Source organism: Podarcis raffonei, chromosome 4, assembly GCF_027172205.1.
Source record: "Podarcis raffonei isolate rPodRaf1 chromosome 4, rPodRaf1.pri, whole genome shotgun sequence".
Lineage (NCBI taxonomy): Eukaryota > Metazoa > Chordata > Lepidosauria > Squamata > Lacertidae > Podarcis > Podarcis raffonei.
In genome coordinates, this window is record NC_070605.1 from 84,958,353 (window position 1) to 84,971,715 (window position 13,363).

Sequence of the window (13,363 nt, forward strand, 5' to 3'; positions counted from 1 at the left end):
ACTTTAATTTTCAACCAACTATATTTTGTTTTCAAAATGACTTATTTTGGGGGGATATGAATTTGCTTCTTCCATTCAAGTCATGGAAGGTTTGTTAAAGCTAAAAACCTTCCTGCTGTGCCTTTATTAAGCCAAGGGCAATCTTTCTAAGAGAAGGCACAATAGTAGGGGCACAGACAGAGAACAAAAACACATAACACAAAAAGAAAATCCGAAAAAAACACAGACGAGCATTCAAGCTTCAATGTTTTCAGGATCACAACCCAAATAATTCACTAACACTTAATATATTTAAGGAACAACATAGTGCATAAATGCATGATTCTGCGGTGGTCAGTGTGAGAGTTGGAAAGTTTCTGTCCACCATTACAATGTTAAATTCTCTGTTCAAAATCCCAGCTTGTCTTTATTTGATGAACACACAGAGACTGGACACAGAATCAATTAATGGGAGTACCAAAACCACTAGTAATATTAGTATCACCTTGTGTTATTTTAATGTTAATATTTTTAACTGCTTTGTAAACAAGTTGTACTTTGGGATTCACACAAGGTAATGTGTAGTGAACATTAAGAAAAAGAATCAATCACCCCCACCCCTAAATGCCAGGGAGGGACATACAACACTGTTCAAACAAGGGAAAGGCTGTAAAGAAATGAATGAAAACACACACACATTATAGAAACTGAAGATAACTGCCCAAAGCATTCACATTCATATTAGGAAACTAAAGTTGAGAATATTTCAGGCAAAGTCTTGGTTTCAAATCTCAGCAGATCAGTGTGCAAAAGTTTGGTTGGTTAGTTCTAAATAAAAAGGATTGTTTTTGTGTGGGGTTTTTTTTAAAAAAAGTAATTGGCAGCCACTATACTATCTAGTCATACTGAACATGTGGGGCAGCCACTTGACCTTTCCAGAGGATCCACTTGAAAAATAGCAAAGGTAGCACGAGTTCATAAGAAAGCTCATGTTGAAATATCTCATGTTGAAATATTGTATGAAACTGCAGAATACTCTTCTTCCAAATGTGGTATATAATTCCCGCCCCCGCCCCCAATCTTTGCATAAAGAAAGAAAAAAAGAAAAAAGAAACGCTACCCAAAAACCTTAAATCAATTACGTCACATGAAATGGATCAAGTTGAAAGACACAGTCTTGGGTGGTTTGCTACACCTGGCACTAACAGCTTCTTACACAGCCGTTCACCCTCCCAGACGTTAACAGTTATTTTACCTCAGCATATACTCGACATTCAACCGCCCAGCCGTTGATAGGAATATCAGCCTGTTTGTGCCTCAGAGGGTAACCCTTGGCAACACGGATCATTTCTTGGACTAGGTCCAGACCGGTAATGCATTCTGTGATGGGATGTTCAACCTGCAAGGTCAAGAACTGTCAGTCAGTACATAACAAAACAACTAAATTCTCCCCACCACCCAATGAAACAAAAAATACTGAAAACTCAAAAGGGGGTAATTTACAATAACGGCCATTCTTCTTGTCATATAGCTACTCAGGAGAGCAAGTCCTGCATTCAAGATGTATTGCAGAAATCAGACAGGAGCAATAAAGCTAAGCAAAGCAAAACAAAATTGCAGGCAATGGGGGAAATTTTCATATATAGATATATAGATTTTTTTAAAAAAAACAACCCAACACCTTGATATTTAATGATGAAGACTGAAGTTGTTTTTGAAGCATTTAGAGATGGGACTTTCGAAGTTGGTCTCTTTTTTAAAAAAAATAATCTAGAAACACACAAAGTATTTTGACTGAAAGCTCAAAGTAGCTGGCTGATAATCAACCCATTCTGCTACACTTAACATGGCATGTACAGGAGCAGCCTACAATCTTCCATAGAACCAGACTAGCCTAAGTCTCACCCACACGCCTGCTTTCACTAACCTGTCCTGACAAGCAACCAGATTAGCGTAATCTTACATCAGTGCAGTGTAGCAGAAATGAGCAGATGGATCCTTCAGGTTTTTTTTTTCCCTCCAGACTTATCTGTGTAGTGCTTAGCATACACAATAGCTGAGCTGGACCAGTAGAATCACTGTGTGCTCTCAGCAAATAGCTGCTAACGGCTCAGGATGATGCTGTCATGGGAATACCCCTCATTCACAGTGAAACCAAGCAGGAGAGCGAGTACACAAGTCGCTCTTGTTGTTAAGACGGATTTACGTACATGTGTATTTAACTTACCAAATGTAACTTAATCGGCATGGAAGAATTATAAAATAGCCACATGCAAAGGGAGCAAGTTAAGTAACTTGGTAGCCAAATTCTATAAAATTAATAAGTGCACTTGCCACATTGGTTTGAGAGAGAGATGGATGAACTGATCTGCCATTTTTAGTGTAAAATGCTTTTTTGTAGCTCAAGTCATGTATCTTTAAGACACCCTATTTTACAAGTGTTTCTCTATCCAGAGATGTCATACCACATGTATTTTGTGACACAGGAAAAGGTCACTGAACAAACTAGGTATTTCCCCTTCAAGTACATTAATTGAAGGAGAACATTTTGTCTATTGTAATATCCTTGCAGTGGGTCTTGCAAAAAAAAAAAAAAGATAGTAAAATAAACAGATGGCACCCATAATTAGTCCTCTGTGCATTTTGAGTTTGTTTACAGCACCATATTTTAAGACAGCCTGACAACTTTAATGACATCACTGAAATAAGTACCTTATATTTTTTTAAAAAAGAAGAGATGTTGGACTGAAACGGGAATTTGAATGTGCAGCTTAGGAAGCTACCACTGGGATTCTTAAAACTTTTGGCGAACACATGATACTCCTCAGGTGTGTCAAACGTAATGGTACTTGAAGAGACTCCCAAAAGAATTCTGTATCTTCCCTGCCGATAGTGTCCAACTGACGCCATTCATGTTCTATTAAAACTTCACAAATTATCAACATTTTGGGGCAGATATAGTTTATTTTCTCAGGTTTTTTAAAAAGTGTCTTTGAGATAACCACATCCTCAAAACCATGTTTTGGAAAATAACTGAATTCTTTGTAAAGGCATTTTAACTGTTTAATTTTATCTTCCTTTTCCCTTGAATCATCATCCCAATGTGAAATGAAACAGACCCATTGTAAAGTTTCATTGTTAATGATCAAACTAGGATGGAACTTCTCCGGAAAGCAAAGTATGTGTGTAGTTTATTCTCAAAACACTTACAAACATTTATTTAATCAATTCTTCAAAAGGCATCTTTGTCTCTATAAACATTATTGTCTATTGCGTCAATATACTTCCTTTGTACAAAGCTGGAGGGGGGGCAGGGGAGAGAAGGGGACAGGGAATGGGAAAAAGTTGGGCATATTCATTTTGCTGAAACTATTTAAGCACTCTTGTTGTTCTACAAGAACGTAATCAAATTTATATATTTATTTTATGTGTTTTTCTTTTACATCTCTACTTGAAAAACAAGTCTATGCAGAAATGACGGGCAGAAGACCAGGCCCCATCAGAAGGATGCTGGCTGAGAAAGTTAGCAGCCTTGGCAGATTAGCAGTCATTGGGCAACAGCAGCAACATCAAAAGAGAAGCAGTTAGTTTGAGAAGGTACTGCTATATTCAACGGGATGTTGGAAGTAGTTTGGAGTCCTTTAAGACAGACTAACTGTCAGACGCGGGTGGTGGGTTAAACCACAGAGCCTAGGACTTGCCGACCAGAAGGTCGGTGGTTCGAATCCCTGCGATGGGGTGAGCTCCCGTTGCTCGGCCCCTGCTCCTGCCAACCCAGCAGTTCGAAAGCATGTCAAAGTGCAAGTAGATAAATAGGTACCACTCCGGCGGGAAGGTAAACGGCTTTCCGTGCGCTGCTCTGGTTCGCCAGAAGCGGTTTAGTCATGCTGGCCACATGACCCTGAAGCTGTACGCCGGCTCCCTCGGCCAATAAAGTGAGATGAGCGCCACAACCCCAGAGTCGGCCACGACTGGACCTAATGGTCAGGGGTCCCTTTACCTTTTTAACTGTCAGAAAACCACAGCTACTTAGAAGATACTCAAAAATATCTGAAAGTGTGACTGATGTGAGGCCTGCTCAAGGAAACTCTGTCCATTATGGAGATAAAGCCTACCTAAAACATAGCATTAATCCAACGAGAAACTCAAGTGGAAAGGGGCAAATTGCAGTTAGATGCTCTACCTCGACTGCTGAGGTCGTCTCAGTACTTTATTTCTAGAAAAAAGGTGCTGTTACTCACCATGAAGTTGTCACAGTAATTGCCATACTTTTAAACAACAAAAAACTAGAGGTGCTGGTACTGCTAACTGATGTTTAGGAAGAACCATCCCTGCTATTTTGTTGGCATAATCTAAAAACTCTATTATCCAGACAAGCTTTTCAAACTTGAGGTTCTTTGCCAACTAGTTCCTATTGATGTGTTCGATTTTTACTGTAATACTGACAGGACACCTTTACTGGAGAAAATTACTGAACTCCAACCTACTTCAGCTAGGATTCACATTTACGTAGTAAAGATATAGACACATAGACTTTTAACAGAAAATGAAAAATGGAACTCCTGACATATCAAGTGTTCTCAAAACGTGTTCTCCATGCAATACCAGTATGACCCTCCTTCTTTAGTAAATGACAAAACAATTGCATGCAATCTAAATATATATAATATAGGAGGAGCGGGCAATTTTCAAGATCCTTTTCAATCTGGAGTTAGGCATAGTTTGGGCACGGAAACGGCTTTGGTTGAGGTTTATGATTCCCTCTGTTGGGCAAGACACAGAGAGAGTGCATCACTGCTAATTCTCCTTCATTTCTCAGCAGTTTCTGATAATATTGACCATGGTATCGTTCTAGAGCGACTAAGTTGGGGTTAGATGGCATAGTGCTGTGGTGGTTCCAGTCATACTTGGGTGGTTTTTTTCAGAGAGTGGTACTTGGGAAATGTAGTTTGGCCATGTAGAGCCTTCAATGTGGGATTCCACAGGATACGATTTCGTCCCCCATGCTGTTCAACATCTACATGAAACCACTGAATGTGGTTGTCCAGGGTTTTGGAGTACGTTGTCAACAGTATCCTGATGAAACACAAGCTCCTCTTCTCACTTACATCTACACTGGATGGGCTAGAGCAGGCATCCCCAAACTTGGCCCTCCAGATGTTTTGGGACTACAACTCCCACCATCCCTGACCAACTGGACCTGTTAGCTAGGGATGATGGGAGTTGTAGTCCCAAAACATCTGGAGGGCCGAGTTTGGGGATGCCTGGGCTAGAGCAATGTTTTGTCTTGGTAATGGGTGCATGATGAGAACCAGTAATCTGAACCTTAATGCAGACAAGACTAAGGCACTGTTAGTGGGTGGTTCTCTAGACCAGATTGATGGGATGTGGCTGGCACTGGATCAGGTTACACGCCCTCTGAAAGAGAAGGTATGTAGCTTGGTGGTACTGCTAGATCTAATACTGTTGCTTGAAGCTCAAGTGACCTAGGTTTGCTTCAAATGCTTTCTATCAGCTTCAACTGATGACTCAGGTGCACCCCATCTGTGTCTAGCTTCTGTTTGTCTATGTTCTGATAACCTCTGGGTTGGATTACTGCAATGTGCTGTACATAGGACAGCCTTTGAAGTTGGTACAGAAATCGCAGCTGTTACGGAATTTAGCAGCCAGACTGATGACCAGGACAGGACAGCCCAAACATATAACAACACTTCTGGCTTGACTGCACTGGCCACCAATCAGTGTCTGAGCTCAGTTCAAAGTGCAGGTTTTGACCTATACAGCCTAATGCAGTTCAAGACTGCAAGAGCTCAAGGACCACCTCTCCCCACATGAACCAGCCCAGACCCTGTAATCATCATCTGAGGCCCTTCTCTAAGCGCCTCCTTCATGGAAGATTCAGAGGGTGGGTACAAGAGAACAGGCTTTTTTAGTGGTGGTTTCCCTTTTGCTAGGAGGGTGCAGCCTTTTTTCAGGCATCAGGCAAATACTTTCCTTTTTACCTGGGCTTCTGACCATTAATTTGAAGGGTTTTCAAGTACTTGTCAACTCTTAGTGGAGCAGAATCTGCAGGGCCTATCTTTTATTTGTATAGATGGGGGGGAGGTGTTAGGTTTTCGCTTACTGTATTTATTTTAACTGGTTTTCGTATTTCTATTGTGTCTGTAAGTTGCTTTAAGTCATTTCCACGAGCAAAGCAACTAATAAATAATAATAATGTTGGATGGTTGAGAGTTTGAGATTTCCCTTTAATTTAACCAGCAGCAGCAGGCAGCATTAACAATTCTACGTTGCCTTTTCTGCCATTTATTTCTGGCACATTTTCCTTTATTTCAGTTTCATCACTTTTTTCCCTATCCCCCCACTAAGCGGCTGTCTGGCTGAGTAACAATGTTTGGACTTCAGGCTGTGTGTATAACTTCGACATCCTTCTTTCCATTCTCCATTCTCCTCCTCTTTCCTTCCTTCCTTGGCTATTTGTGATTTGAAGGTGGAGCCAGAAACACAAACACACAGCCTGGTATAACATAGCCACCATAGCACTCTCTTGTGTTTCCCAACTGGGCTATTTTATTTTCTGTCCCCTAAAACAGTCAGAATGTGGAAGCTAATGCCATAAGAGCATGATACTGTGATTCTTTGGTAGGAAAATACCACAGCATTCTAATCAGCTAGTTAGGCTCTACAGTGGTACCACAGGTTACATACACTTCAGGTTACATACACTTCAGGTTACAGACTCCGCTAATCCAGAAATATTACCTCAGGTTAAGAACTTTGCTTCAGGATGAGAACAGAAATTGTGCTCCGGCAGCGCGGCAGCAGCAGGAGGCCCCATTAGCTAAAATGGTGCTTCAGGTTAAGAACAGTTTCAGGTTAAGAATGGACCTCTGGAACAAATTAGGTACTTAACCCAAGGTACCACTGTATCTCAATCCCTTTGGCTAGCCATTTAAGCCCCAAGAAGCCAGAGACAGCATCTCACTCTGTACCTTCAATCCTTATAGGAACAGAGAAAGTTTTAGAAAGATTGGTTAAATGATGTTGGCTCTGTGCATATGTGGGAGCACTTTAGAGAAAAAGATCTGAAATACAGTATTTGAAAATTTATAATAGTGGGGAATCAGGTTGAATACAATGGTGTATGTGGGACACACAAACTTGCAACGCAAAGTATGAAATTGTGCTTGCATCTATTGCGATATTTATGCTGGAGTTGAAGTTCAACAAGTTCTTCCTGCATTCAGCATGATTATTTCTACAGCTGACCTATTCTACATTTTATTTACTGTATGATTGAATGCAAAAGTGTGGAACAAGTCTCCCTGGTAGCCAGAGAAATGCAAGCAAGAGATGCAAGACCACTCTCTTTAACCATTTCTTCAGAGCATGTAAAGCTATAAATTACTTCATTTACTTCATGATGATAGTGTTAATGTTCAACTGTGATCCTCCTGACCCCACCAATCCCACTGCTCAAAGTCCTGTACAGTGGTACCTCAGGTTAAGTACTTAATTCGTTCCGGAGGTCCGTTCTTAACCTGAAACTGTTCTTAACCTGAAACACCACTTTAGCTAATGGGGCCTCCTGCTGCTGCCGCGCCGCCGGAGCACCATTTCTGTTCTCATCCTGAAGCAAAGTTCTTAACCCGAGGTAATATTTCTGGGTTAGCGGAGTCTGTAACCTGAAGCGTATGTAACCTGAAGCGTATGTAACCCAAGGTACCACTGTACTGCAGTGTCCCTGTCTTACATACAGAGCTCAGTGCAGAGCAGCAGCAAAACAGACCAGGGAAGAGCAAAGTGTCCGAGAGCTCCTCTTCAGGTCTTGATAAGCCAATGTTTGGCTTAGCGCATTGTGCAAATGCAACCAGAGTCCTCTGATATATTCAGCTCAGTGTCTTGCTTACAATTGGTTTTTTTCCCATGTGCAATCACCGAGGGTGCTGCAAAAACTTTCCAGATGGAGAAACCCTGTCGTTGGAAACTTTAGAAAGCATGTTTAAACACTATTCAGTCAGATCTGTTCTTTCCAACTTTATCGGAAATGCACTAAGCTTTAATTAAAATGTTTGTTAGGTGCATTTCTCTAATTCCTCTATCTTGGCTGTGTATTGTCTCTAATTAGTGTTTCAGTTTGAAGCTGGTGAGTAGTAATTTTATTGGCCTCATCTACAGTTTTCCCAATTGATCTGTCACTTTTCCCCAACCCTCAAACTTTGATGCCTATTAGCAGACTTGTAACTAGCCATCTAAGCTTCTCTCCCTTTTTAATTAAGAGCCAAACTTAGTAATTCTCATAAAGCTTTCCCCCCCAAAATTTAACTCTAGAGCCAGGAGAATCTGCAGATGTGTTTGTGTTTACAGTCAATTTTTAAATGACACGCTGCTGCTGGAGAGCAGCAGCTCTGGGGAGCTCAAGATTGCTAGACAGCTCGTTCATTTGCTGCTTTTGCACTATACCTGGAAATATCTGCATCCAACCAACTGAGTTTTGAAAGGCTGTATTTGACCGCATTTAGAGGCTTCTTTCGAAAACCTACTTTAGACTATCTTAAAGTTTTTTATTTAATGGCAGCTCAGCTCATGGCACTCTTCAGAGGACAGTATTTTATTCTATGCGTCTCTCCATTGCTCATTTGCTACCTTGATTACACTGTTTTCATGATCACAAAATGTTAAGACCATTTAGCTGCGGTGGGCGGGGGGGGGGTAGATGAGAAATTCCAAAGGCACAATACAAAAAGGTCTTCGACAGGAGGCATACTCTGCCTGGCACAAAGAAATGAATGAGCAACTGTGAGCCAGCATCTGCATCCATGTGCCCAGTCTTGCATTCTGCTCTCTTATCACAAGAGCTGGTACTATCTCGTTGTAAGAATTACAGTGGAACCTCGAGTTGCGAACGTGATCCGTGCGGGAGGCACGTTCGCAACCTGCAGTATCTGCAACCCACAGCGCTGTGCGGGTCACGATTTGGCGCGTCTGGGCATGTGCAAAGCACGATTTAGTGTTTCTCTGCATGCGCGAGACCAAAACCCAGAAGCAACCCGTTCCGATACTTCCAGGTTCACCGCGGTGCGCAACCCAAAATTGCGTAACCTAAAGCGTCTGTAACCTGAGGTACCACTGTATTCTGAATGTTTTCCAGAAGCAATGTAGAGTTCTGTGCTGCCATGTTGTTTCTACATTATACAGGCTGCAGATATTTGGAAGCAATGGAAATTATTTTCATGGGTAAATTTGCTAGTGTATGATATCCCCCAACCATCACTTCAGTCACTGTAACTTCTTACATAACATTTCTGCTGCACCACCACTCCGGTCCACATTTTACGTGTTCAAAGAGTTTTAAGATTTTAGCTGAAATGTATCCCTTGCCAAGGCATGCCAAGGTCAAACTACATGCCTTGTTTCCCTATAAGCAGTATGATGATTGGCAAGCACGAGTGCACATTCACCAGATCAAGTAAACTTCTCTGTCCAAGGTCTAACTCAAAATCACCACTGTCCAGCACAACATATCACAACCACAAACTCAAGGGAGGAAATCAGCACTGGGAATAAAATGTTATCTTAGTGTTGCTCTGCTATGGGGTTTTGAAGAAACTTGAAAAGTTTTTAGCATAAAAATACAACTTTCCATCCACCCATATTCTAAAAATAGCGTACCTCCCCTCCTTTTCACTCCCCCAGTACCTGAAGTCTAGTGTTCATTTCCAAGAAGAAGAAATTCTTTTTTGAGTCTATAAGGAATTCTACTGTTCCAGCAGATGAGTATTTTACAGCTTTTGCAAGAGCCACTGCTTGTTCTCCCATAGCTCTGCGTGTCTCAGGATCCAGGAAAGTGCTACATGAGTAGAGAGAAAATGTGTTGGAGGGGTTAAATTCAGCAAAAGGAATTTTTGATACTTTAAGACACCCAAATATCAAGAGGAAATGTAATGTGAAGTAACTGCCGCCCAAAGCAAACCATTAAACACTGGTAACTACATGCTTGGGAATTACGTTTTAAAAAACCCGACTTTTAATAATCAACCAACAAAATTAATGCTAAAATTAAACATTCTAAGTTCACATATTTCAAAATCTGTGCCCAAGTGGGTAATGTAATTTAAACACTAGCTGATCACAGCTGTCCCTTATTTTGAAATATTGAAAGAATACCCTTACATAAGCCACATTTCTCAAGGTCATTTAGAAAATATGGAACACATTTCTCAAGGTCATTTAGAAAATATGGAACACGAAAATATTAGGTTTTTTTGGTCTACATAACCAAAATGCATGGTTGCAGCCCTGACACTGACTATATCTACTTTAATTTATATAAATAACAATGGTAAATTTTGGTTCACAGGGGTCTCCCATTCAAGAACTAATCAGATTCATACTTGCTTAACTTCACAGATATAATTCACTGGGCCTGATACAGAGAGGCCCAAAAAGTTCTCAAACGTAAGATCAAAGAATGGTATAGGAGAAATATGGACTTTTACATGAGTACTTCATTTCTATTAATAATAATAATTATTATTATTATTATTATTATTATTATTATTATTATTATTATTTCTTCCTCATCCTTTATTATAAAGGCAGGTTACAACAAAATAAAAGTACAGTATTAAAATAATTTACAATCAGAAGAACAGAACATCAAAAGCGTGCACCTTCAGCATACAATAAAAGCTATACAATGGTGGTGTTAAGACATGTCTACAGGGGAATTCCACCGTTTAGGGGCTGCCACAGAGAAAGCCCTCTCTGACTGCCATTCCCACATTCCACATGCTGCCCAGAGGGGGGCTGTCCGCTGCATCTCTACAATTCACTGCTCTGGCCTTGTCTCCTTCCTGTCAATGTCCACTGGGGACAGTTAATTCTGCTATTTCTCTGCATTTGGTGTGATTTGAACTGCTGAGAATTTCAGGTGCTCAGAGGAGATACGCGCAGAGCATTCCCTTGAGGCCAGGCAGCAATTATTCTTTCACACTCTAAATGCCAACTTTTTGGATAGAAGAGGGGCTTGCTTCCAGTTCTATTTCAGACAAAGAGCTCCAGTCCCTGATTTGCCAGCAAGGACAGTTGCTAGGGTCCTCAAGTTTTGTGTGTGTGTTTGTGTGTGTGTGTGTGTGTGTGTGTGTGTAGAAACAATACCATTACAAGAATTCAACTTTTTAATGAAATTCTACACCATGCAATTCTACACCATCTCCAAATTGCAGTGGTGTTATCTATTTGTTCACAAATGTTCATGTGTGTTTTCTCAGAGAATTGAGGCAATAGACAGAGGGCTGGCTGGCTGGATGGATGACTGAAAATCTTGAAATGAGAACCTTGCCGTTCCAAACTGAACTGTGTTAACGTTTCAACTTTAGCCTGTTACTCTGAATATGACATACAATGACAGTAACAGCTTGCATCTTAAATTATTCTCTCAACTTTACCCTAAAGCTGAAAGTTTTAATTTTCTGTTTTTCTTACTTTGATTCATCTGTTCCACACAGCAGGGCTCTCTTCCCTCCCCTTCGTGGACACAGCTGTTTCTTCTGCCCTCGAGTGCTGTTGTCGAACCCTCTTGGGATTCCCTCTTTAGACTGTTCCCCCAACCAGCAAGTTTCCTCACTACAGGGTACTAAATATATCATCTTTCAGAGGCTTGCCAATTCAGAAAAATATATATATTCTAGCAGTGCTTCTTCGTACTGTTTTGGTATTTCAACTGTAAAAGTTTATATTACCTTTTACTACTTTTACCTATCAAAGCATGGCATAGGTTGCTCCCACCTTCACTCTGTGAAGTAATCCAAGCACACAAGAGCATGCAGAATTTTGAAAAAAGTAAAATATGGTGAAAATTGTAATTTGAAAAACTGCAAATGTAGTGAAAATTGTAGTTTGAAAAACCGAAACCTGTCTCCATTCTCATCTCCAAGAAGCAAAAGAAGCCTCAACATAGTACTGAAAAACAAGTATTTTATCAAATATTTAGAATGCTACAAAAATAAATAAATCACCCAGTGTATTTCTGTTGGTGTCATTTTTTGGGCACAAAATGAAGGTTTTCCTATCAAGCCAACATCTCTCACTTTTTCCCCTTCATCTATTCTCATCCAGTCCACTTTGAAGCAAACACCACAAGTATTTTATTATACTTCTTATATTAGAGTGGTAAATCAAAGAAATGTAATAATCTCAATGGCAAGGGAGCCAGAGAATAAGAAGAGAGCTGTGCAACAGAAGGCATTTCCTGTGCTTAAAATGTAATGAAAATCTGTGATTATTAAGCTCCTACAAGGAGCTGGGTGCTGTACAGGAATAATGATAAATAAAACCAGCGTGCCAATTCACCATCTAAGAAAATAAGACACACTAGGGAAGGTGGAGGGAGAATGAGTGGAGGAAGACAGCAGTGGGATAAGGAAGCGGAACACATTTTAAGAGGATCTGCAGTTTTCACAATACCTTTGTCCCACTGAAGCCCTCGCTAATCAAAAACAAAAAAACTTTTATAGTAAACTTGTTATGCTCTCATGACTGTGGCTTGTGGTGACATATGGAATGGACCTCTAATCCACAAACCTCCTTCTCTATCACTACACAGAGGCACATGCAATAAGGGTCAGCCAATTTTGCCATCCATCAGCTCCTCCTTGTATCTCACTGGACCCCTGATGTTTGAGGTTGCTGGAAAGTAAAGTTTAGGGCTGAGCAGAATAAACTTTTTGCTTCTCTGGATCCAAGCAGTACAAAATTATGCTTGAACTAGGACACACGGTGTTCACTAAAAAAAGGGGGGGGTCTCCTTGAAAGTCCAGTTCACTGTCTGCTTGAAATCTGAATTCTCATATATTTCTCGGGAATTATCAAATCTGAACCGGCAATTGTATTTATTTACAAAATACAGCATGTGCGTAAAGCTATGGCACAGATATTATGTACTGTTATCAACTTGGAGTCATTCTGTACATACTATTAACTTTCTTCTAATTTTCTGAAGGCGGTCCAGCATTTCAAAATTTGAAATGCCACACATAATCCTTTTAATCTGAATGAAACAGATTTCAGAAATCCATGACCCTCACAGCAAAGAACTTTGCATGGAACAAAGAGTCATTCCAAAATAATATTGCAACAAATTAGAAATTATTGTTTAATAGTCTCTGTGGTAAGAAATAGGAAAGAATCCCACGCTAGTAATTAATCCTCTTTTCCCTTCTTCTTTTCCCTTCTACAGTGGTACCTCGGATTAAGTACTTAATTCATTCTGGAGGTCCGTTCTTAACCTGAAACTGTTCTTAACCTGAAGCACCACTTTAGCTAATGGGGCCTCCTACTGCCGCCGCGCTGCCAAAGCGCAATTTCTGTTCTCATCCTGAGG

General features: G+C 40.5%; 1 protein-coding gene across 2 annotated transcripts in view; it reads right to left on the reverse strand.

Annotated features, from left to right (window-relative positions):
• Positions 1-13,363, reverse strand: part of PCCA (propionyl-CoA carboxylase subunit alpha) — a 219,414-nt gene that overhangs the window by 127,958 nt on the left and 78,093 nt on the right. For both annotated transcript variants that reach the window (XM_053384482.1, XM_053384481.1), the window contains exons 12-13: positions 9,679-9,829; positions 1,235-1,378 (exon numbers count right to left, since the gene is read on the reverse strand). In XM_053384482.1, coding sequence (XP_053240457.1) covers positions 1,235-1,378; positions 9,679-9,829 — 295 coding nt within the window. The remainder of the gene's footprint in view (positions 1-1,234; positions 1,379-9,678; positions 9,830-13,363) is intronic.